General features: G+C 44.7%; 2 protein-coding genes across 2 annotated transcripts; both read right to left on the bottom strand.

The window, feature by feature from the left end:
• Positions 1–3,858: 3,858 nt before the first annotated feature.
• Positions 3,859–4,550, bottom strand: LOC125512893. The gene has a single exon (XM_048677961.1). It carries the CDS (start codon positions 4,469–4,471, stop codon positions 4,148–4,150), a length of 324 nt encoding a protein of 107 aa, XP_048533918.1. The 5' UTR covers positions 4,472–4,550; the 3' UTR covers positions 3,859–4,147.
• Positions 4,551–16,846: 12,296 nt separating this feature from the next.
• On the bottom strand, positions 16,847–17,433 carry LOC125512891. The gene has a single exon (XM_048677960.1). It carries the CDS (start codon positions 17,327–17,329, stop codon positions 16,997–16,999), a length of 333 nt encoding a protein of 110 aa, XP_048533917.1. The 5' UTR covers positions 17,330–17,433; the 3' UTR covers positions 16,847–16,996.
• Positions 17,434–25,865: the final 8,432 nt, after the last annotated feature.

Genomic DNA, 25,865 nt, shown 5'->3' with positions numbered 1-25,865 from the left:
AACTTGGTTGGATGAACTTGTGGGCATGATTTTGAACTTGTGGGCATGAACTTTTATTCATCAACTTGTTTGTGTCAAATTTTACATGTTCATTTTTGTCTAAAATATCATATATGCAAAATGCCCGGCGAGTCGCGCGCGCTGCATTTTTGCGCTCTGCTGGAGCGGCGCGCGCGCGCTGGCAGGCGTGCAAAACCAGCCGCAGCGCGCGCGGTAAACAGACTTTTTGCGCGCGATGCTTAGCGTGGCTGTTGGAGATGCTCTTAGGATCAGGAGGGACCGCTCCACGCGCGCTACATCCCGTTGCCGGCGCCATTGCCTGAGAACCGACAATCTAGCTATTTGAAGAAGTTTTGGGATGTCGCCTGCGTTGATGGTCTCATCAAGTTCATCGAGGTGGAGCACCGTGTGATCGTGACAGAGATCAGAGAAGAGCCGCTGCTGGACCCCAGGGACAAGGATGTGCTCTACGATTCAGACCTTATCGCAATAAGCAAGCGCAAGCATGCACACATCAAGCCCAAGATCCTGCGCACCATGAACGGTTGGAGTGCCATGACATGGACCAGGGAGCTAGGGTCCGACTGCTGGCGCAAGGGAAGCATCGTCGATGTTGATGACATTTCGGTCGATGACACGGCGTTACGGTCAGGCCAAGGGAATGATGAATCCACTAGAATCATGCCATCCAGGAACCTGTACTCGGCTTGGCCCACCCTGTGCGAAGATGGTAATGCCATTCTTTACCTCAAATTATCCAGGCATTTGACTGATTCAAGTAGATGGGTGATTGCTGTGGATCTTGCCAAGAAGACACTGAAAGTGGAAGCACCCGGGGAGCACCCTTTTGGAGGATGCCCCCCTTGGCAGCAAATATGCCATCCCTGCGCATTGGCGAACCATCTGAAAATGACTCCACGTAATTGTTGCTGGCTTTCTCTTGTTATATCAACATGCTTGTTACTTGTGAATTTTATTGTTTGCTGCTTAGACCCTTTCAGTGGCTACACACAATGACACAATGTTGTTGGCTATCTGGTTTTTCTATCTTGCCTTTATGGATATATCTTAATCTTTGTATAGATGCCTGTCTGGTTTATGCCTACGGAGTCCCGGTTTATGACTACTATGGCATTGCTTATGAGTTTTTTTCGTTATTTGTAGGCATTAAAGTCTCAGCAATCCAGATCACGCAGAAGGGCAGCTCCGCAAATGAGCCAAATAATACGCCTGTAAGTATTTTTCTATCATGTCCTGCTTTTCATATTTCAAAGAATTCCCACCGGCTAAAGTTGCCTCCCTCGTGTCCGTAGTTCTGCGTCGGTGAGCCTGATTCATATGAATCCAAGAACAAACGTCCAAGGCAGGTTTCTTATCTTACTGTGTTATGAGAACACTATTCTTTGAAGATCCGTGCCATATGTTGATCTGTTTTACACCATCAAACCATCGAATATTCTGAAAGCTATGCTTCAACAGGTGCGCGGAGCCCGGCTACGGTGGGTACCCGTCAATGTCATGCCCCCTCAAAACATTCTGGTATGCTGCGTTTCAAATGCACTGTTTCCCATGTTCCCATATTTGATCATCATACATCAACATTAACCAGAACGTGCCACTCCAGCCACCGCCATCGCCACCACAATGTTTCAACGTATGGGACGGACCCTGCCGCAACCCTATGTATGCGCCACGGGCCCTTGTCCTGACATGTGTAGCTACGACAATTATCAGCCGCTGTCGCAGCAGCCACTAACGCAGGAGCAACAGACGGCACCTAGCAGAGCATTTGGACCTCATCAGGTAAAGAAACTTGTGAAGTTTATGATATATGATCCCGTGTCCTCAGTCGACCTGCGCCCGTAGGAACTGCTACAACATTCTCCTCCTTGTGCTGTATGATTAGAAAGTTCAAGAAAATCAATCATGGGCACCATGTTTATAAAGGCGCTTAGAATTCATTGAGGAACTGCTAAAACATTCGACACTGTGTTTTATTCTAATTCATTGTCATATACTCACTCGGTATCAAAATTCAAGACATTTTTTGACACTGTCATGGTGTCAAAAAACATCTTATGTTTTGATACAGAGGGAGTAACATGTTAAAAACATGGAATTATTCATGTCTGCTATGTTGTACCGCTTTTGTCCTGTTACCTACAGTAAAACTGAACAGAAGTTGCTGTTTGTTTCCAGGCACCCAGTCCATCCTTCAATCACTGGTGGGGAGCCAGTTACCATGGGAGTTCACAGCAACGCCCTGCCGGCAACTCATATTCCTACGGTGAGCACTCAGCCAATGCCAACTACCATCAACGGTGATAGCTGCTGCTTACCTCTCCCAACACGGTTGCAGCAAACACGTAATGGTGCCAGCAGCGTACTCACCTTTATTTACTGATTTTCTTCTGCCAGTTCCAGGTAGCTATTATTTGCTGGTAATTCGGCACCTGGTTTTATTTATCGAGTTCGGTAGTTGGAGGATGAACGGGATGCTTCATTTTTTAGATTTACTTTTTTTTTCTCTGAACTCGATAAATAGAACAATTTTGACCCTTAATCCCTTATATGACACTGCATACATGATTAACATTTTTTTCCAATAGATCTTTTAATGTCTATTTATTTTCATACATGCTGTATATTTTTTGTATACATCTAAAACAATTTTTATACATGTTTTATGTTTTTTCATATATATGATTAACACTTTTACAAAAAAATGTTTTGAACGTTTTTTTCAAATACATGTTAAGAATTTTTGAAATGCACATTGGAACAATTTTTGTATGATAAAAAACTATTTTTTAACTATGCAATTTTTTCTACATTGTACAATTTTTTTTGAAATGTCACGAACATATTTTTGAAATTCATGAACATTTTATTAAATGTAACATACATTTTTTAAATTTACGAATCATTTGTTTTTGAAATACAGAAACATTTTTTTACATTGTATAAACATTGTTTTTGACATGGCCCGCGGTTACTGGGCTGGCCCAGTACCAGCTCCCAGCAAGCGAGTCGTGGTTAGGTCTCGCTCTAGAAGCAATACCGTGTGGTCAGGTCTCACTCTAGAAGCAATAGCATGTAGGGAAGCGTCATCACTTGCGGAAGATCTAAACTTGGAACACCTTTATATTGCATCTGACTTAACAAAAGTGGTGAATGGAATCCGGGTCAGTTTTGGAGGCGCTTTCGGAGGGATCATTAGGGAGATAAAACAAAAAGAAACATCCTTTATTTCATGTAATTTTGTGCATGAATTTCGAGCTACAAATCATGAAGCTCATAAGATAGATAGGCTTGGTACTACTCTTCCTCAGCGGAGACATATTTTGGTTGGGTTCACCCCACGGTGCTCTTGTTATACCAGTAAATGTTCATATGAATTATTAATAGAGCCTGGCTGTCTTTCCTCAAAAATAAATAAATTATGCACACGATTCCGATCGATCCTTTGCACAGGAAGAAAGATCCCTAGTGGCGAATGTACATTTTCGAAGCATCGATTTTGCTTTTTTGTCACGCCTTCCATGAATATGATCTCATGATAAAAATTTGCAAATACTTGGAACATTTGTCAAAGTATACCACAATTTTTTTTTAGAATTTTTTGAACATGCTTTCATTTATTTTTTATATTTTATTGTTCATCCAAGCTCATTTGAGCTCGAGCTCAGATACTCCGCGTCCCACTAGTGGAGTACTACTACAGGGAGGCCAATAGGAAGCAGCAGGTAGACATGAAGTTCCTGGCAAGGTTGCAAAGACATTTTTCATTGATGAGTTGATTTTAGTGCTGTGTGATCTTGAGTTCTTGACTACAGTTAGCTTAGCTCGCACCAAGAATTGCTTAGGAATTAGTGTTGTCATAGCAGACAAACAAGTAGGAGTACATACATGATAGAAACGTATGATGATGCCGATCGATTTGGAGAAACAAGTAATCATCGACAGAAACATCATATCACACACAACCAGCACACACGCACAGTCGGAGCAAACCAAAGAGGCACACTCGAGTGGAAATCGATCGGTGCACAAACGAGACATGCGATACTTGTAGTAGTAGTAGCAGGAAGCAGCTAAGGTAGGCGATCGATGGCGCAGGCGAGGCGCGCGGTGCCGGCCCATCCCATCACGCGTGCTTGCAAGTGAGGTTCCTGAGGCAGGGGAGGTTCATCTCGGCGATCTTGACCTTCTTGTCGGCGCGGCTGCAGTGGTGGCCGGGCGCGCACTGGATCTCCACCTCCCGCTCCACCTCGCAGAAGCACGCCTTGTCCGCCACCACGCTGCAGCACTTCTCGGGCACGTCGACGAGGGGGAGGCAGTTCTTGAAGTACATGGCCTGCGTCTTGCATGGCTCGGGCTCGAACCGGTACGCCGCCGCCGGCGTCGCGGCGAGCGCGGCGCACGCGAGGACGACGGCCAGCGCCGCCACGGCGAGCTTCACGGACGCCATGGGAGGATGGATGGAGCTTAGCTAGCTAGTGGTGGAAGCAAAGTGGAACACCCGATGACAGGGGTCAGCGCGGATCGATGGGCTCAACACATGGCGTGTCCGCGTATTTTATAGGCGATCCATGGCACCTAGGAACGGCGGCGGGGTAACGTGCAGCGGAAGCGCGGAACCCCCGATCGAGATACTAGCGTGGTACAGCGGACCTCTGTCCTCCTCTCCCATCTCTTGTTTTCTTAATTAGTGGGGTTGTCGGGTCGAATCAGGCTTATGCATGTGGCGATCCACTGGTGCATGTGATTGGTGGGCGCATGCTGGTTGTGTATACATTCGGCAGCTCTCCAGCTAGGGATGGCAGTTTTGTCCATGGGTATGGGTACCTGCGGGTACTCTATCCAAAAACAATGGGTATGAGCAAGACATGAAGAGATTTTCTACCCACGGTTAATGGGTACCCATACCCACAAAATATATGGGTAGGGCATGGGTAAGAAATTGTGTCCATGGATAACCCAATAGATACCCAAAAAAAATTAATAAATAAAAATAACTCTTATAACATGTGGGATTAGCATCCAACTCATATGGTCCAACCCTAAATCTCATATTCCTTAAACAAGTCATAACTCATAGGCTCATAATCACCTGCTCACCACTCCTCATACATCCTATGTGACTCCTCAAAAAGATGAAATATCGACTCTTTGCTACCAGACTCTTGTCGAACACTCAATCCAGCGATCCCCAATTCCCATCACCGCCTTCCACAACGTCGGCCTTCCACCAACCGCTGCTCATACTCCCCTGATGCTTCCAAGAGGCCACCCACTGAAGGAGGCCACATACGTGCTATACTACTCTACCATGGTCATTTGAATTTTAAACTCATTTCTCTACCTCTTAAGAATTTGAATGCTATATATTGCACCCAATGGATACCCATTGGGTATAGGATACCCGATGGGTATGGGCATGGGTGTCAGTTTATACCCATGGGTATTGAAGTGGGTGGGTATAAAAAGTTTCTATGGGTATGGGTTTGGGTAGAAGGAGTTTGTACCCACCCATACCCTACCCATTGCCATCCCTATCTCCAGCGGACGGAGCGCCAGTTTGACGACTCCAGAAAAATGCGCTGCGGGCCGCTCCGCTCCGGCTGCTCCAGGAGCAGAGCCTAAATAAACAATTTTGTGACTAATTTAGGCCCTGTTTGAATATCCACTAGATCCGTGAAATTAGAGGAGTTGCGGAGCACCTACTTTTCAGCTTTAGTATTTTAGCCTATGACTCCGTTGACTCGGCGAGCCGAGTCTGCAAGCGGAGTGCCTCCGAACACTCCCTTAATCCATAGATAAATCACTAGTATGGCATTGACTGCATTTACGACATTCTGACTCTGATCTAAACATGCACGCACTAAGCAAACAGATGTGGAACGTTTGGCGTGCGCGTGGAGCAGATGTGGAACGATTGGCGTCCACGTACGACATTCTGACTCTGATGTATAGGCACAACCGCGTGAAGAGACGTGGGCTCGACCCACGTCCGAGTCCGTGACAGCCCACGATCCGACGTCTCAGATCATGGCCTAGCTGTTAGAAACTCTCCCTTAGTGACTGGCAAAAATAAGCGCATAGGTGTGAGCTCGGCTAGGCTCATTCCCGCGGCGCGACGCGTCGTGACGAGGCGTGGTGTGGCGAGGCGGGCGGCGGAGGAGGAGCACGCGAGGGCCTCTTATATTCTCAAGCTCCAATAGCATGTGCAAGCCAATTCCTTATAAAGAGGTCCAACTCCTCCACTCGCGGGGTGAGACTAAACTTCCCACTACACCTAGTATCAATAAACCCACATGGGCCCTTAGAGATTTTCAGAAATTGCTAGATGGGCCTAAAGCCCAGCCCAAATTTTAGCAATCCCTCACCAGATCTCGAGGGCCCATTGTGTCCTCTATTCCAATTGTTGTTTCGATATACCAGTGTTTTAGTGAAGACCTGTTAAAGTTGAGCTTCACCTAGAGCAAGTAGCTACACTTCTTCACAACTGGACAATGGACTATGCCTTGAATTGTCAGTTTGGCGTAAAGAAGCTTCACCACATGTCTTACTAGTACTAGGCTGCCGAATGCTGACCCCTCGGGTGGAGCATATAAGTCACACTCCTGGCATATTCATGAGTTTACTAGAGATCACCCCAATCTCATAGACCGTGACCAGCAGTCGGGCTCATATAGGCGTGTTCCTCCAAAGATCGCTCTGTAGGATAGCATCTTGCTTACATAAGCTTTGGAACACATTAAGACAGTAGTCCTCCAAAGATCAATTCCAGGTCCTACTTCACGGGGTCTCCGATCACATAGGTTGGGTTACCACCATGGCAACTCATGTGGGTCTCATACCAATCTCTCTCGATGCACTATCTATCACAACACGTCATAGCCCTTTTGTAAAGGGACCTGCCAGATTCTTAGCCGTATGGACATACTCCAACGCTATGAGTCCGGAGTTTCTTAATTTTCTGACAGCTTTTAATCTCATTCTTATGTGTCTGTTGGACTTCATATTGTCCTTTGAACTCTTCACCTTGGTGATGACAGTCTGATTGTCACAGTTCATAAGGATAGTCGGAACAGGTTTATCAACCAATGGCAAGTCCATCAAAAGATCTCGAAGCCGTCCTGGTTCGACACCAGACGTGTCTAATGCTGTTAATTCTACTTCCATTGTCGATCTTGTTAAGATCGTTTGCTTGCAAGACTTTCAGGAAACAACGCCACCTCCAAGAGTAAACATATACCCAGTTGTGGCCTTTATCTCATCAGCATCAGTGATCCAATTCGCATCACTATACCCTTCAAGTATCGACGGGTATCCCGTATAGTGAAGTCCGTAGTTCATAGTACCTTTCAGATAGCGCATAACTCTCTCAATAGCATGCCAATGCACATCACCCGGGTTCAAAACAAACCGGCTCAGTTTGCTCACAGCAAACGCGATGTCAGGCCTCGTTGCGCTCGCCAGATATATGAGTGAAGCAATGATTTGAGAGTATCTCAGTTGATCCTTAGCCGTGCCTTCGAACTTCCGAACCAATGCACTAGGATCATATGGTGTTTGAGATGGTTTGCAGTCTGAGTATCCAAAATGACTCAACACCTTCTCAACATAATGGAATTGCAGAAGTGTGATCCCACCCTCATTATCTGTCAGTAGCTTGATGTTCAAGATAACATTAGCCGCATCAAGGTCCTTCATCTCAAAGTTCTGAGATAAAAACGACTGGACCTCCTCGTACACGTTTCTCGTATACACCAAGGTCCTTCATCTCATGATGCACATTTCTCGTATACATCTAGAATATTTTTTATACACATTTTAGCATTTTTCAAATATATGATTAACATTTTTACAAAAAATGTTTTGATTTTTTGTAAATACATGTTAAACATTTTTGAAATACACAATGGAAGAATTTATGGATGATAAAATACTATATTTTGAACTATGCAATCATTTCTTTACATTGTACAGACATTTTTGAAATGTCACAAACACAATTTTTGAAATTCGTGATCATGTCTGCAAATGTAACATTTTTTTAATCTACGAAACATTTGTTTTTGAAATACACGAACATGTTTTACATTGTATAACCATTGTTTTTGACTTGGCACGCTGTTACTGGTCCTGGCTAGTACTAGTCCCTGCAGGCGAGCCGTGGTTTGGACTCGCCGCACTAAATGGCTGACTAGCCACTGGGCTGCAGTTAGTAGGCCTTGAGCGCGTGGCCTGTTTGCGCAAAGACGAAATATTTGTGCAGACGATTCCACCCCTCAAAAATAATAAAAAGAAATATACAAATCACCCTCAAATTCACTCTTTGGGATACATATCCCACTAAACTTAAAACCGGGACAAATAACACCCTGAAATTACTTAAACCGGGTTAATAACCCTCTTGAGCGGTTTATATGTAATTTGGAGCGGTTTTTGTCCCCCATGATTTTGATTAGGCGCTGATTGGGCAAAGAACGCTGAGTAGGCCAGCGTGGGTCCCATTAGTCAGTTATCCCCTGCTTCTCCTCTGTTTCCCTCTCTCTCACGCAAAAAATCCCCAATCAAGCGGACGAACCCCTAGGCTTCTCGGCCAATCCCAACCCGAATCCACGGATGAACCCTTGCTTCTCCTCTGTTCTCGTTGCTCTCCTCTCGCCGTCGACCTCCAGAAGCAATGGCGTCGTCTCGGGTGGTTCCAACAGCCTGGTCACCCTCTCGGACCTATCGTCGGCGGTGAGCAGCCAGCCGTGCGAGGACCCGATCAGGTACCTGGTGCGGATGGGCGGGTAGGCATGGCGTTCCGCTCCGGGGCAGCAGTTCAAGCTAGCTGCGTAGGCTCGTATTACCGTGGGCGCGTACGATTTGACGGTAATCTGATCCGAGACTGCATATACCACTGTCTGAAGGTAACACAAGCTGAAGCTAACACATTGGTGAACTAGTACAACATCTGACACACACACCACCCATGGTACACCACTGTCTGAAGTCTGAACCTTCGGAATAATATACTTCTCTGGTATTTCTCTGCCTACTAAATTTTCATCTGCTAATCTATTGCTTCTGGTGTGTTTGCTTCTTATTTTGTTGGTAATTGTTTGCTCTATGTGTGTAGGGAATTGACTGCAAATATTTTCTCTGGCATGATGATCCGCACACTCCATTTGTGAATCTGTTGCTTGGTGATTTACGCGATGTTGTGTATCGACTGAAGGAACGACTGAGGAATGAAAATGATTTGCTCAACACCAACTTGTTGAAGAACAAAATGTTGGATGCGTATGTGTGTGATTTGGAAGTCAAGCATCGTGGAGAAGTTGATGTCTTGAAGAATAAGATTCAGAAACTGCAGTTCTTCTTTGTGCTTGCTCTGTTCTGCTTTGTCATTTCACACTTGGAAATGATTGTCCTGAAGAAGAAGCTAGTTTGTGAAGGAGTCAAGAAGAAGCTAGTTTGTGAAGGAGTCAAGAAGAAGAAGAGGAAGAAGCTGGTTTGTGAAGGAGTCATTTATGTATGCTGTTTTGCTTTGTAAGCTTTTAACCAAGATTCAGAATGAATGCTGTTAAAAGGGTTCAGAATTTGTACTGTATCTTCTTATGCAAAATTCAGAATTTGGTACGATGCCTCTTGCAAGTGTTGTGAAAAGATTCAGAATTTGGTACAATGCAAAATCTCAGTTTTATGTCTGATCTTCTTATGTAGAATGTATACTGTATGCTGATACGAAAAGATTCAGAATGTATATCTGATCTTCTTATATGTGTTGTGATGTATGCAACACTGTTTTATCTACGATGAACCAAATATACAAATATATTGTTTGCCGTTATGAAAAGATCATCTACAGTGAACCAAATATATTGTTGGCCTGGTACTTGCAATTTGGGTTTGTTGCACCAATTATACTGTAGGGGTTCCCTTACAGTCTTTCTATTAAAAAAAATATTAGAAAAAAAACAAATATATTGTATCTTGTTATGAACAGCATAAAATATGCAGTGAACCAAATAGTACAAAAAAACAAATATACTGTATGTTGTTATGAAAAGATCATCTGCAATGAACCAAATATTACAAAAAAATATGAAGATATTGTATGCAAGTATGCAAAGATCATCTGAACCAAATATTACAAAAAATACAGAGATGCTGTATGCTAGTATGAAAAGATCATCTGAAACACCAATCCTAATTTATAATACAGAACATAGTAGCCTGATATACAGAAAATACACGGCTCCATATAGATATATATTACATGACATGACTCTTGACACAAAAATGACTCCTCAACATCAAACTGGAGGACCTGCTCTGCCTTTCTTAGCTTCTTTGTATGCAGCCAAATTGAAGACACAATGTTGTGGCAAAGTTGTAACTTGTTTAGGTGGAACAAATGGAGTAGCAGCACTTCTCTGAACCTTTGCTGATCTAGCCTTGCCGCCTGGAGCATGCTTATCATATTTCAGCGAGCTTGGTTGTGATACAGGCAATGAGCTTGGTTGTGAATTTGTCTCCCTAATTTGAATGCTTGTAGGTCGTCTGCACTCATGCACTTGTAGGTCTTGAGTTACAGCCTTTCCCTTGCTCAGCCTTGCAACTTCTTCAACCTATTACATGTACACATTAAAACTTATGGACTACATGGGTATAATATGACATGTGAGAATGTAGTAAACATTTGAAATTACTTATGTTCAGCACATTACCTTTGATTTCTTTGAAGTTTCTGCCTCATAGGCTTCTTTCTGTAGTTTCCTTTTCCTAGACCTTTCTCTGACAATATGTGCATTTCCATGATGCTTAGTTGCAGCAGCATTATTTGTGCAACTTTTCATGTTATGGCCTGTCCTATTGCATGAACTGCAAGTGATTTGGCCACCCACCCTGCTCATTTTTATCCCTTTTGGTGCTTCTCCTTCTTCTCTTTTCCTTTCTTTCCTTGGCCTTCCTGGCATTTTGATGTAACCAGGTGCTTGTGGCCTCACATGATCAGCAACCGGCCAATTTGACTGACCTTCCAATGGCTCCAACACATGAGAGTATATTTTCTTGTAAGCCTCAATGGAATAACACTCAGCTATGTATGCATCCAACAGTTGTGAGCTCTTGTAGATGCAGCTTATTGCATGGCAGCAGGGTAGACCAGAAAGCTGCCAATATCTACAAGAACAAACCCTAGTTTGCAAATTCACAGTGTACTTGTATTTATCATGCTCTAACACCTCAAACCCATCTCTTCCATTCCAGATCACATGACAATTTCCAGATCTTGTTATATTCTGCTTCAGTTTTTTAAATATGTTTGGACATATGATTCCTGGCCATTTCAAACACTTGGTAATGCATTCTTGTATCCTCACCATAATTTTGCATCTTATCCACTCCAGCATAGATATAATAGGTAGATATCTTGATTCCATGATCCAGTTATTGAATGACTCACACATATTATTGTCAACTGAATCACAGTAGCTTCCCAGCTTCATGTAAGCCCTACTCCAGTGAATTGGGTCTGTATTCATCATGTCCTTTGCTCCTTCAACTGTGAATTGAGCCAACCGTGCTCTATTATAGTTGAACAGAGACCTGTTATGCTCTGACTTTGTCATGTTCATCTTTGCTGAACAACAAATGCCTGTGAGTTTTAATTCCATAGGAAATCACTGCTTTCTTCATGTGCTCTCTGCTTCTAAAAACCATGCCAAGCTGAAAGTTGGGTTTTTCAGCTTTGTTATCAAATCTAGGCCATTTGCTCTTCCTTCTAACCATAGTGGTACCTCCTTCTCCATCACTTTCTTCATCATAAGAGAAGTTATCCTCATCAGAGTCAAAATATGGAGTTTCAAAACCAGCATCCAAATCATCATCAGATTTACATTGTACTTTATTGTCTTGCATTATAATTCCACTTCTCCGCCCAAGCTTCTTAGCTCTCTCATTCCTCCTAATCTCTCTTGCAAGCTTTCCCAGTTCCTCTGCCTCCGAGTCCTCTCCAGAACTACAATCAGGTATTGGCACATATTCACTGTCCTCTTCATCGGATTTGCCAACATGAGGTGCATCTGCTGCTGGAACATGTTCAGTTGATATATCATTATCTGCACCAACTATTGCAGCAACTGAAGGAAATATGCCCTAGAGGCAATAATAAAGTTATTATTTATTTCCTTATATCATGATAAATGTTTATTATTCATGCTAGAATTGTATTAACCGGAAACATAATACTTGTGTGAATACATAGACAAACAAAGTGTCACTAGTATGCCTCTACTTGACTAGCTCGTTAATCAAAGATGGTTATGTTTCCTAACCATAAACAAAAGAGTTGTTATTTGATTAACGGGATCACATCATTAGGAGAATGATGTGATTGACATGACCCATTCCATTAGCTTAGCACCCGATCGTTTAGTATGTTGCTATTGCTTTCTTCATGACTTATACATGTTCCTATGACTATGAGATTATGCAACTCCCGTTTGCCGGAGGAACACTTTGTGTGCTACCAAACGTCACAACATAACTGGGTGATTATAAAGGAGCTCTACAGGTGTCTCCAAAGGTACATGTTGGGTTGGCGTATTTCGAGATTAGGATTTGTCACTCCGATTGTCGGAGAGGTATCTCTGGGCCCTCTCGGTAATGCACATCACATAAGCCTTGCAAGCATTGCAACCAATGAGTTAGTTGAGAGATGATGTATTACGGAACGAGTAAAGAGACTTGCCGGTAACGAGATTGAACTAGGTATTGGATACCGACGATCGAATCTCGGGCAAGTAACATACCGATGACAAAGGGAACAACGTATGTTGTATGCGGTCTGACCGATAAAGATCTTCGTAGAATATGTAGGAGCCAATATGGGCATCCAGGTCCCGCTATTGGTTATTGACCGGAGATTTGTCTCAGTCATGTCTGCATTGTTCTCGAACCGTAGGGTCCGCACGCTTAACGTTACGATGACAGTTATCATGAGTTTATGCATTTTGATGTACCGAAGTTAGTTCGGAGTCCCGGATGTGATCACAGACATGACGAGGAGTCTCGAAATGGTCGAGACATAAAGATTGATATATTGGACGGCTATATTCGGACACCAGAAGCGTTCCGGGTGATTTCGGAGAAAACCGGAGTGCTGGAGGGGTTACCGAAACCCCCCGGGGAAGTAAAGGGCCTTATTGGGCCTGAGGGGAGAGAGAGGGCAGCAGCCCAAGAGGTGGCGCGCCCCCCCTCAAGGGAGTCCGAATTGGACTAGGAGGGGAGGGCGCGGCCCCCCCTTTCTCTCTCCCTCTCCCTCTCTTTCCTCCCCCCCCAAGTCTCCTAGTTGGACTAGGAAAGGGGAGTCCTACTCCCACTAGGAGGAGGACTCCCCCTCCCTTGGCGCGCCCCATAGGCCGGCCGGCCTCCCCCTTGCTCCTTTATATACGGGGGCAGGGGGGCACCTCTAGACACATAAGTTGATCCTCGTGATCGTTCCTTAGCCGTGTGCGGTGCCCCCTGCCACCATATTCCACCTCGGTCATATCGTTGTAGTGCTTAGGCGAAGCCCTGCGTCAGTAGAACATCATCATCGTCACCACGCCGTTGTGCTGACGGAACTCATCCCCGAAGCTTTGCTGGATCGGAGCCCGGGGAGCGTCATCAAGCTGTACGTGTGCTAAGAACTCGGAGGTGCCGGAGTAACGGTGCTTGGGTCGGTCGGATCGGGAAGAAGACGTACGACTACTTCCTCTACGTTGTGTCAACGCTTCCGTTGCGATCTACAAGGGTACGTAGATCATACTCTCCCCTCTTGTTGCTATGCATCACCATGATCTTGCGTGTGCGTAGGAATTTTTTTGAAATTACTGCGTTCCCCAACAGCAACTTCTTTCTCTGTTTCAGTAGCTCTTACATCAAACTGTCGCACTATTTCAGATGTAGTTGCAACAGATTGTGCTACTGTTTTAGTTCCATTTGCAGCAACCTCCCTTCTTCTTACTTCCATCTTAGGAGGTACGACAACTTCAGTTGCACCAAAGTGTGCCTCCAACTCAGTTGGACCTGCCGCAACTTCTCTCTCTGTTTCATGAGCAGATGATGCACTAACTTGAGCTTTTTCAGCAGCACTTACCATCTCATCAACCATTTTTGTGTCAACAACTTTCACACTAATAAGTGGTAATTTTGTCCCTTTGTGCCTAGAGTAAGTTTCTCTTACATTTACTGACAACAAACCTGCATATATGTCAAATTGCTCATCACCTACACATATGTCAAACTGCTCATCACTACCAGATAGCATGGTTTGGTCTTGGTGCATTTCTTTATCACGGAGAAAGTGCTCCTGCTGAATTGGCATGTTCATTTCTTCAACAAAAACATCAGCATAACCATCATCTTTTATTCCAATGTCCATCCTCTTCACCGAATCATCATCCGACATGAACATAAGACCATCACTGACTTTTTTTCCTGGAAGTAACCAATGTAATTTGTAGTTGTAAGTACCTCTGTAGTGACCTCTTTCCACTTGATGAATATCTTCTGCATAGTTACATAATTCTTTATAGGACAAATTATCCCTTGGAATGAACATCTCTGCCACCAATTCCCCAATGTAATCCAACTTTCCATCCACTTGCTGAAATGATCCATAGTAATGAAACCTGACAAAGAAGTTGTCCAATGGATCGGGACCAGGAGAACCTACAAATTCAGACAGGAAGAATTGAGATTCAGAAAACAAATAAAGTTGAATCTTTAGCTCTGACCATACAAAATTCAGGAAAGAATGTATAGGAAAAAGTAACATTCAGTCAAGCATGCCAGATCATTTACTCTGCATTGAAAGTATGTACCGTGCAACTTCAGTTCATTCAGGCAAAATATGTCCACTTTTGTCCTAAACCAAACAGGAAAATCATCTACAATAAATTCAGAAAAATATGTGCACTGAAAGTTCATTCAGCCTCATTTACTCTGTAGGAGAAAGTGCCAGTTTTCCTACACCAAATTATCTTGAAAGGTCGCTCCTTTTCCTACCAATTCTCCTTGCATTCAAAGTTCAGTCAGCCCCACTTTTTTCTGAACTATCATAGGAACAGGGCTACCACCCACAACAAATTCTCCCATTTACTCTGTAGGAGAAACAGGGCATAAGATAGAGAGAGAGAGAGAGATATGGCCATCGGTTCACAGAGATATGGCCACTTTTTTCTGAACTAACAGGGCATAAGATAGGAGGAACACAGTTGACAAAACAGGGCATCATCCAAAAAGCCACATCTACCCCTAAAATCGTAGCACTAAAGCGCTTAATTCCTGTCATATGAACCCATGCCTCTACAGCACACGTGATTCCGCCCGCGTTCACGATTCCGTCGGCGAACGACACCTGAACCCAAACAGAGGAGCGACCGAGATGGAGGGAGACGCACCTGGACACATGGCTTGGTTCCGCCCGCTACGGATGAGCGACAGATGAGGGAGGTGACGGCGGACGGCGCATGCGATTGCCAAGCCCTAGCGATTGAAAGAGGGGAGGCGATTCTTCTAGAGGTGGAGCGCTCTGACGAAGAAAAAAGGAAGGAGACGATAGAAAAAGGAAGAAACGAGACAACCATCTGACTAATGGGACCCACACTGGCCTACTCAGCGTTCTTTGCCCAGTCAGCGCCTAATCAGAATCATGGGGGGACAAAAACCGTTCCAAATTACATATAAACTGCTCAAGGGGGTTATTAACCCGGTTTGAGTAATTTCAGGGTGTTATTTGTCCCGGTTTTGAGTTCAGGGGGGTATGTATCCCAAAGAGTGGATTTGAGGGTGATTTGTATACTTCTTTCAAAATAATAATTTATGCAGACGATTCCGATCCATCCTATGCACAGGAAAAGAGATCCCTAGCCAAGTACTACCTTCATCCCGGTTTATTAGTCCCCTTGTAATCCTCAAAATAAAAATAAAAAATTAGCCCCCTTTTTTTTAGTGTCATATTTTGACCATGATTTTTACTAATAAATATAAGTTATATATAGTAAAAATAATATTATCGAAATATGTTTAAATACAAATTGAACGATATTTTTTTTTGACATGTATTAACATTTTATTAGTAAATCTATGGTCATAGTTTGACATAAAATACGAAGGGGACCAATAAATCAGGACGGAAGTACTACTACATGAAGGCAAAGAGGAAGTAACAGGTAGACATGAAGTTCCTCACAAGGCTGCAAAGGCAGCAGCATAACAGAGCGGGGATCAATTAGCTTAATCAACATACATCAGATGGAGATACTTTTTTTTTTATGAAAATGCTCCAACCTACTCCCTCCGTTCGGAATTACTTGTCGAAGAAATGGATGTATCTAGATGTATTTTAGTTCTAGATACATCTATTTCCGAGATAAGTAATTCCGAACGGAGGGAGTATGTACTACTCTCTCCGTCTCAAAAAAAGTGTCTCAAATTTAGTATACAACTTTATACTAAAATTAGTATAAAGTTGAGACATTTATTTTGGGACGGAGGGAGTATGTACTCAACGTAAAATAGGTTTAACATTTCTCGTATACATTAGTAATATATTTATACACAGTTAACATGCACATTGTACATTTTTAGTATGCATAATTTTCTCAAAGGCATTTTTCATTGATGAGTTCATTTTAGTGCTGTGTGATCTCGAGTTGTTGACTACAATTAGCTAGCTAGCAGTCCTAGCACCAAGAATTGCATAGGAATTAGTGTTGTCATAGCGGACAAACAAGTAGGAGCACATACATGATAGAAACGTAGAAACGTACTACCGATGACGATTTGGAGAAACAAGTAATCAGCAGAAACATCATATCATATCATACACAACCAGCACACGCAGTCGGAACAAACTAAACAGGCACACAACACGAGATCGATATACTTGCATTGTAGTAGGAAGCAGCTAATAAGGTGGGTTCCGTGATGAAGAGGCCACGGCCCATCACGCGTGCTTGCACTTGAGGTTCTTCATGCAGGGGAGGTTCATCTCGGCGATCTTGACCTTCTTGTCGGCGCGACTGCAGTGGTGGCCAGGCGCGCACTCGATCAGCGCCTCCCGCTCCACCTCGCAGTAGCACGCCGGGTTGGCCACCACCCCGAAGCAGCACTTCTCGCAGTGGCCGAGGCGGAGGCAGTTCTTGAAGTACATGGCCTGCGTCTTGCAGGGCTCGGGCTCCGGCCGGTACTCCGCATACGTCGCCGCCGGCGTCGCGGCGAGCGCAGCACACGCGAGCACGACGGCCAGCGCGGCGGCGGCGAGCTTCACGGACGCCATGGGAGGATGGATGGATGGATGCAGATGGAGCTTAGCTAGTGGTGGAAGTTGAGTACACCCGACAGGGGTCAGCGCGGATCGATGGATGGGCTCAGCACACGGCGTCTTGGCGAATTTTATAGGCGATCGATGGCACCTAGCACTAGCAGCGGCGGGGTAACGTGCAGCGGAAATGCGGAAACCGCGATCGAGATACTAGCGCGCGTGGTACAGCGGACCATGTTACGACCTCTGTCCTCCTCTCCCATCTCTTGTTTTCTGCTTAATTAGTGGGGTTGTCGGGTCGAATCAGGCTTATGCATGTGACGATCCACTGGCGCATGTGATTGGTGGGCGCATGCTGGTGATCATGCATATCCTTGCATGTGCTTGCTAGCTAAGCTCACGCGAATTAAGGGAATATAATCTTAGTTAACTGGGGGTTTGGTGAAGCTCTCTGATCAACGGATCCGAGAAGAACAGCTAGCGTAGGAGGGTAGATACGCTACGTCTCCTCGGGGTCTGCGGGTGTAGGTTTATCTTAGCCGGTGCAAGTTCTACCGGGCCAGGCTCAACCGTGCTTTTTACTAACATGGTACAGCTGACACTCATACATACGCACATATACGTTCGTCTCTATAAACACACGCGCGCGCGCACACACACATGCACACTCTACTCCTACGAACTCTTCGAGAAACTGAGCCATCACATCATTTTGAAATTAACGAAGTTGCTACAGACGTCTTCGTGATCGACATGCATGTCTTCTCCTACTAAACGCACATCACCGATAAACCTGAAATTAATTCAAAAAAATATGAGCAGCAATCTCAAATGTAGGACTTGAACTCAGGTGGACTGAAGATACTACCATGCTCCTAACCATCTAATTATAGGTTGGTTCACCTCAATCATGTCTTCTATTAGGAGTACTACTATCAACCACCAATACTCTCTTCGCTACACCATCCAATGGTACAACTTTGCCTTGTGTTTAGCGACACCGCACGACACGCCCTCTTCATCTTCACACTCCGTTCCGCACCAATCGCGGGGATCAGGATTTGATCATTTGCTCCATTTCACCTTGTAGTTTGATCATTTGCTCTGGTTTATCTCAATGGAAGGTGGGCCCAGATCAAAGTGAGAAGCAAAACGGGGTAGGCGATTAAATCTTTCACCTAGTCGTGCCCGTCTCAGGAGACGCCTCACCGACTTCGCCTTTCGTGATGTCACACTTGCATCGCTCCAAGTGAGGCTTCCATTGCTACTACGTACCCCCGGTAGGGTTGCCCCTACTCGACATCCGCATCCCTAGGAAAATACATAGAAAAATGATGTCATTAATTTGCTCGAATCGAAACAACTGTTCGCCAAGGACTCTACATGGTCCAACGAGTGCGGTCATGCAACCTTGGTCAAGCTCGACTGAATGTTCTGCACAGTGGACTAGGAGGAGCGGCACTCAACTGCTCACTTCGATGTCTCTCCATCGTCATCTCCACCCATTTCGACATTCTCCTGGACTACACTTTGTGACCCACTTGTTGGCGGCGATTTTAGTTTGAGAGGTTTTGGATCAAGAGGGGGCGTTTCATGGAGCGGGTTGAGGAGGGTTGGGCGCTCGCTGGTGATGAGGCCGACCTGCTAGCTCGTCCTTCAGTTCAAGAACATGGCCCGTCAGGTGATGAGTGGGAGGGGTTTGTCTAGGTCTCAGTCGACTGAGACTTGGCGAAGTCTCAGTCGCTGACGTGTCATGCATGTGGCTGTGACGATGTTTGCCTCTGCTTTCGCTAGTTCACGACTTCTCCATGTTGGGCTGGATCGGTAGTTGCTTTTTCTTTCTTGCTGTAAGCCCTCGTCAAGTCCGTCGCTCATGGGCTAGTAAAATCAGCCCGTTTTTTCTTTCTTTATTTGTTTGGCAAGTCAATTTTACAACTTCTGGTTCATTTCCCTGCTTTCTTCATTTTTTGATATTATTTCTTCTTACATTTAAAAAAATATTTTGTATTGTTAATAAAATGAAAAATGACAAATAAAAATAAAAATCATACCCGCACCAGTTGCATTCATGTTGTACCACTTGTTGTTGATGGTAGGTTGTGACACCTGTAGTTGCAACTCTAGTGATGGACATGCAGCTGGCCCCCTCACCCTCCAGTTGCAGTCATGTTGTATCCCTTACCGTTGCAGGTGGGTTGCGATATGTGTTGGAAATATGCCCTAGAGGCAATAATAAAAGCATTATTATTACATTTCCTTGTTCATGATAATTGTCTTTATTCATGCTATAATTGTGTTATCCGGAAATCGTAATACATGTGTGAATAACAGACACCAACATGTCCCTAGTAAGCCTCTAGTTGACTAGCTCGTTGATCAACAGATAGTCATGGTTTCCTGACTATGGACATTGGCTGTCATTGATAACGAGATCACATCATTAGGAGAATGATGTGATGGACAAGACCCAATCCTAAACATAGCACAAGATCGTATAGTTCGTTTGCTAGAGTTTTCCAATGTCAAGTATCCTTTCCTTAGACCATGAGATCATGTAACTCCCGGATACCGTAGGAGTGCTTTGGGTATACCAAACGTCATAACGTAACTGGGTGACTATAAAGGTATACTACGGGTATCTCGAAAGTGTCTGTTGGGGTTGACATGGATCAAGACTGGGATTTGTCACTCCGTATGACGGAGAGGTATCACTGGGCCCACTCGGTAATGCATCATCATAATGAGATCAAAGTGACCAAGTGTCTGGTCACGGGATCATGCATTATGGTACGAGTAAAGTGACTTGCCGGTAACGAGATTGAACGAGGTATTGGGATACCGACGATCGAATCTCGGGCAAGTAACATACCGATTGACGAAGGGAATTGTATACGGGGTTGCTTGAATCCTCGACATCGTGGTTCATCCGATGAGATCATCGAGGAACATGTGGGAGCCAACATGGGTATCCAGATCCCGCTGTTGGTTATTGACCGGAGATTCGTCTCGGTCATGTCTACATGTCTCCCGAACCCGTAGGGTCTACACACTTAAGGTTCGGTGACGCTAGGGTTGTAGGGATATGTATATGCAGTAACCCGAATGTTGTTCGGAGTCCCGGATGAGATCCCGGACGTCACGAGGAGTTCCGGAATGGTCCGGAGGTAAAGAATTATATATAGGAAGTGCTATTTCGGGCATCGGGACAAGTTTCCGGGTCACCGGTATTGTACCGGGACCACCGGAAGGGTCCCGGGGGTCCATCGGGTGGGGCCACCTGTCCCGGGGGGCCACATGGGCTGTAGGGGGTGCGCCTTGGCCTACATGGGCCAAGGGCACCAGCCCCAAGAGGCCCATGCGCCTAGGGTTTCAAGGGAGGAAGAGTCCTAGGAGGGGAAGGCACCTCCTAGGTGCCTTGGGGAGGAGGGATTCCTCCCCTTGGCCGCACCCCCCTAGGAGATTAGATCTCCTAGGGCCGGCGCCCCCCCCCTTGGCCCTCCTATATATAGTGGGGAGATGGAGGACTTCTACCCCCCTGCCTTTGGTGCCTCCCTCTCCCTCTCCAACACCTCCTTCTCCTCCATAGCGCTTGGCGAAGCCCTGCCGGAGTACTGCAGCTCCATCACCACCACGCCGTCGTGCTGCTGCTGGAGCCATCTTCCTCAACCTCTCCTTCCCCCTTGCTGGATCAAGAAGAAGGAGACGTTACGCTGACCGTACGTGTGTTGAACGCGGAGGTGCCGTCCGTTCGGCGCTAGGTCTTCGGTGATTTGGATCACGTCGTGTACGACTTCCTCATCCCCGTTCTTTGAACGCTTCCGCGCGTGATCTACAAAGGTATGTAGATGCAATCCAATCACTCGTTGCTAGATGAACTCATAGATGGATCTTGGTGAAACCGTAGGAAATTTTTTGTTTTCTGCAACGTTCCCCAACAGTGGCATCATGAGCTAGGTCTATGCGTAGTTCTTCTTGCGCGAGTAGAACACAATTTGTTGTGGGCGTAGATGTTGTCAACTTTCTTGCCGCTACTAGTCTTATCTTGCTTCAACGGTATTGTGGGATGAAGCGGCCCGGACCAACCTTAAACGTACGCTTACGTGAGACCGGTTCCACCGACTAACATGCACAAGTTGCATAAAGGTGGCTGGCGGGTGTCTGTCTCTCCCACTTTAGTTGGAGCGGATTCGATGAAAAGGGTCCTTATGAAGGGTAAATAGAAGTTGACAAATCACGTTGTGGCTTTCACGTAGGTAAGAAAACGTTCTTGCTAGAACCCTTTTTCAGCCACGTAAAACTTGCAACAACAATTAGAGGACGTCTAACTTGTTTTTGCAGCAAGTGCTTTGTGATATGATATGGCCAAAGTTGTGATGATTGATGAATGATATATATGTGATGTATGAGATGTTCATGCTATTGTAATAGGAATCACGACTTGCATGTCGATGAGTATGACAACCGGCAGGAGCCATAGGAGTTGTCTTTATTTTTTGTATGACCTGCGTGTCATTGAGAAACGCCATGTAAATTACTTTACTTTATTGCTAAACGCGTTAGCCATAGTAGTAGAAGTAATAGTTGGCGAGCAACTTCATGGAGACACAATGATGGAGATCATGATGATGGAGATCATGGTGTCATGCCGGTGACAAGATGATCATGGAGCCCCAAGATGGAGATCAAAGGAGCTATGTGATATTGGCCATATCATGTCACTGTTATTATTTGATTGCATGTGATGTTTATCATGTTTTTCATCTTGTTTACTTAGAACGACGGTAGTAAATAAGATGATCCCTCATAATAATTTCAAGAAAGTGTTTCCCTAACTTTGCACCGTTGCGACAGTTCGTTGTTTCAAAGCACCACGTGATGATTGGGTGTTTGATTCAGACGTTCACATACAACGGGTGTAAGACAGATTTACACATGCAAACACTTAGGTTGACTTGACGAGCCTAGCATGTACAGACATGGCCTCGGAACACAGAAGACTGAAAGGTCGAGCATGAGTCGTATAGAAGATACGATCAACATGAAGATGTTCACCGATGTTAACTAGACCGTCTCACGTGATGATCGGACACGGCCTAGTCAACTCGGATCATGTTATACTTAGATGACTGGAGGGATGTCTATCTAAGTGGGAGTTCATTGAATAATTTGATTAGATGAACTTTATTATCATGAACTTAGTCTAAAATCTTTACAATATGTCTTGTAGATCAAATGGCCAACGTAGTCCTCAACTTCAACGCGTTCCTAGAGAAAACCAAGCTGAAAGACGATGGCAGCAACTATACGGACTGGGTCCGGAACCTGAGGATCATCCTCATAGCTGCCAAGAAAGAATATGTCCTACAAGCACCGCTAGGTGACCCACCCGTTCCACAGAACCAAGACGTTATGAACGCTTGGCAGACACGTGCTGATGACTACTCCCTCGTTCAGTGCGGCATGCTTTACAGCTTAGAGCCAGGACTCCAAAAGCGTTTTGAGAGACATGGAGCATATGAGATGTTCGAAGAGCTGAAAATGGTTTTTCAAGCTCATGCCCGGGTCGAGAGATATGAAGTCTCCGACAAATTCTTCAGCTGTAAGATGGAGGAAAATAGTTCTGTCAGTGAGCACATACTCACTATGTCTGGGTTACATAACCACTTGACTCACCTGGGAGTTAATCTCCCGGATGATGCGGTCATTGACAGAATCCTCCAGTCGCTTCCACCAAGCTACAAGAGCTTTGTGATGAACTTCAATATGCAGGGGATGGAAAAGACCATTCCTGAGTTATTTTCAATGCTGAAATCAGCAGAGGTAGAAGTCAAGAAGGAACATCAAGTGTTGATGGTGAATAAAACCGCCAAGTTCAAGAAGGGCAAGGGTAAAAAGAACTTCAAGAAGGATGGCAAGGTAGTTGCCACGCCCGGCAAGCAAGCTGCCGGGAAGAAGCCAAAGAATGGACCCAAGCCTGAGACTGAGTGCTTTTATTACAAGGGAAGTGGTCACTTGAAGCGGAACTGCCCCAAATACTTAGCGGACAAGAAGGCCGGCAAAACAAAAGGTATATGTGATATACATGTGATTGATGTGTACCTTACCAGTATCCGTAGTAGCTCCTGGGTATTTGATACCGGTGCAGTTGCTCACATTTGTAACTCAAAGCAGGGGCTGCGGAATAAGCAGAGATTGGCAAAGGACGAGGTGACGTTGCGCGTCGGGAATGGTTCCAAGGTCAATGTGATCGCCGTCGGCACGCTACCTCTACATTTACCTTCGGGATTAGTATTAAACCTTAATAATTGTTATTTAGTGCCAGCTTTGAGCATGAACATTGTATCGGGATCTCGTTTAATTCGAGATGGCTACTCATTTAAATCTGAGAATAATGGTTGTTCTATTTATATGAGAGATATGTTTTATGGTCATGCTCCGATGGTGAATGGTTTATTCTTAATGAATCTCGAGCGTAATGCTACACATGTTCATAGTGTGAGTGCCAAAAGATGTAAGGTTGATAATGATAGTCCCACATACTTGTGGCACTGCCGCCTTGGTCACATAGGTGTCAAACGCATGAAGAAGCTCCATGCAGATGGACTTTTAGAGTCTCTTGATTATGAATCATTTGACACGTGCGAACCATGCCTCATGGGTAAAATGACCAAGACTCCGTTCTCAGGAACAATGGAGTGAGAAACCAACTTATTGGAAATCATACATACTGATGTGTGCGGTCCAATGAGTGTTGAGGCTCGCGGTGGCTATCGTTATGTTCTCACCCTCACTGATGATTTGAGTAGATATGGGTATGTCTACTTAATGAAACACAAGTCTGAAACCTTTGAAAAGTTTAAAGAATTTCAGAGTGAGGTTGAGAATCAACGTGACAGGAAAATCAAGTTCCTGCGATCAGATCGTGGAGGAGAATACTTGAGTCATGAGTTTGGCACACACTTAAGAAAATGTGGAATAGTTTCACAGCTCACGCCGCCTGGAACACCTCAGCGTAATGGTGTGTCCGAATATCGTAATCGCACTCTATTAGATATGGTGCGATCTATGATGTCTCTTGCCGATTTACCGCTATCTTTTTGGGGGTATGCTTTAGAGACTGCCGCATTCACTTTAAATAGGGCTCCGTCGAAATCCGTTGAGACGACACCGTATGAATTATGGTTTGGGAAGAAACCTAAGCTGTCATTTCTAAAAGTTTGGGGATGCGATGCTTATGTCAAGAAACTTCAACCTGAAAAGCTCGAACCCAAGTCGGAAAAATGCGTCTTCATAGGATACCCTAAAGAAACTATTGGGTATACCTTCTACCTCAGATCCGAAGGCAAGATCTTTGTTGCCAAGAATGGATCCTTTCTAGAGAAAGAGTTTCTCTCGAAAGAAGTAAGTGGGAGGAAAGTAGACCTTGATGAAGTATTACCTCTTGAACCGGAAATGGCGCAACTCAAGAAAATGTTCCTGAAGTGCCTGCACCGACTAGAGAGGAAGTTAATGATAATGATCAAGATACTTCTGATCAAGCTCCTACTGAAATTCGTAGGTCCACAAGGACACGTTCCGCACTAGAGTGGTACGGCAACCCTGTCTTGGAAATCATGTTGTTAGACAACGGTGAACCTTCGAACTATGAAGAAGCGATGACGGGCCCGGATTCCGACAAATGTCTAGAAGCCATGAAATCCGAGATAGGATCCATGTATGAAAACGAAGTGTGGACTTTGACTGACTTGCCCGTTGAGCGGCGAGCCATAGAAAATAAATGGATCTTTAAGAAGAAGACAGACGCGGATGGTAATGTGACCATCTATAAAGCTCGGCTTGTCGCTAAGGGTTATCGACAAGTTCAAGGGGTTGACTACGATGAGACTTTCTCACCGGTAGCAAAGCTAAAGTCCGTCCGAATCATGTTAGCAATTGCCGCATTCTACGATTACGAGGGTAATGACTCCAACTTATTGATAGTGTTTTATGTTCAGATAATGCCCGATGACTTTGTCATGCAGCTCCACCGATTTTGATCGATCCTAAGAATGCTGACAAGGTGTGCAAGCTCCAACGCTCGATTTATGGGCTGGTGCAAGCATCTCGGAGTTGGAACATTCGCTTTGATGAGATGATCAAAGCGTTTGGGTTTACGCAGACTTATGGAGAAGCCTTTGTGGGTGTATTCGTTTACAAGAAAGTGAGTGGGAGCTCTGTAGCATTTCTCATATTATATGTGGAGAATGACATACTTTTGATGGGAAATGATATAGATCTTGGAACAGCATTAAGGCCTACTTGAATAAGAGTTTTTCAATGAAGGACCTTGGAGAAGCTGCTTATATATTAGGCATCAAGATCTATAGAGATAGATCAAGACGCCTCATAGGTCTTTCACAAAGCACATACCTTGATAAGATATTGAAGAAGTTCAATATGGATCAGTCTAAGAAGGGGTTCTTGCCTGTGTTGCAAGGTGTGAAATTGAGCTCGGCTCAATGTCCGACCACGGCAGAAGATATAGAAGAGATGAGTGTCATCCCCTATGCTC

This window comes from Triticum urartu, chromosome 6 (assembly GCF_003073215.2).
Source record: "Triticum urartu cultivar G1812 chromosome 6, Tu2.1, whole genome shotgun sequence".
NCBI lineage: Eukaryota > Viridiplantae > Streptophyta > Magnoliopsida > Poales > Poaceae > Triticum > Triticum urartu.
This window is presented reverse-complemented; position numbering and strand designations above follow the sequence as displayed.

Excerpts from the sequence above, each read along its gene's own strand:
- LOC125512893 (XM_048677961.1), bottom strand. The coding sequence starts at position 4,471 with ATGGCGTCCGTGAAGCTCGCCGTGGCGGCGCTGGCCGTCGTCCTCGCG.
- LOC125512891 (XM_048677960.1), bottom strand. The coding sequence starts at position 17,329 with ATGGCGTCCGTGAAGCTCGCCGCCGCCGCGCTGGCCGTCGTGCTCGCG.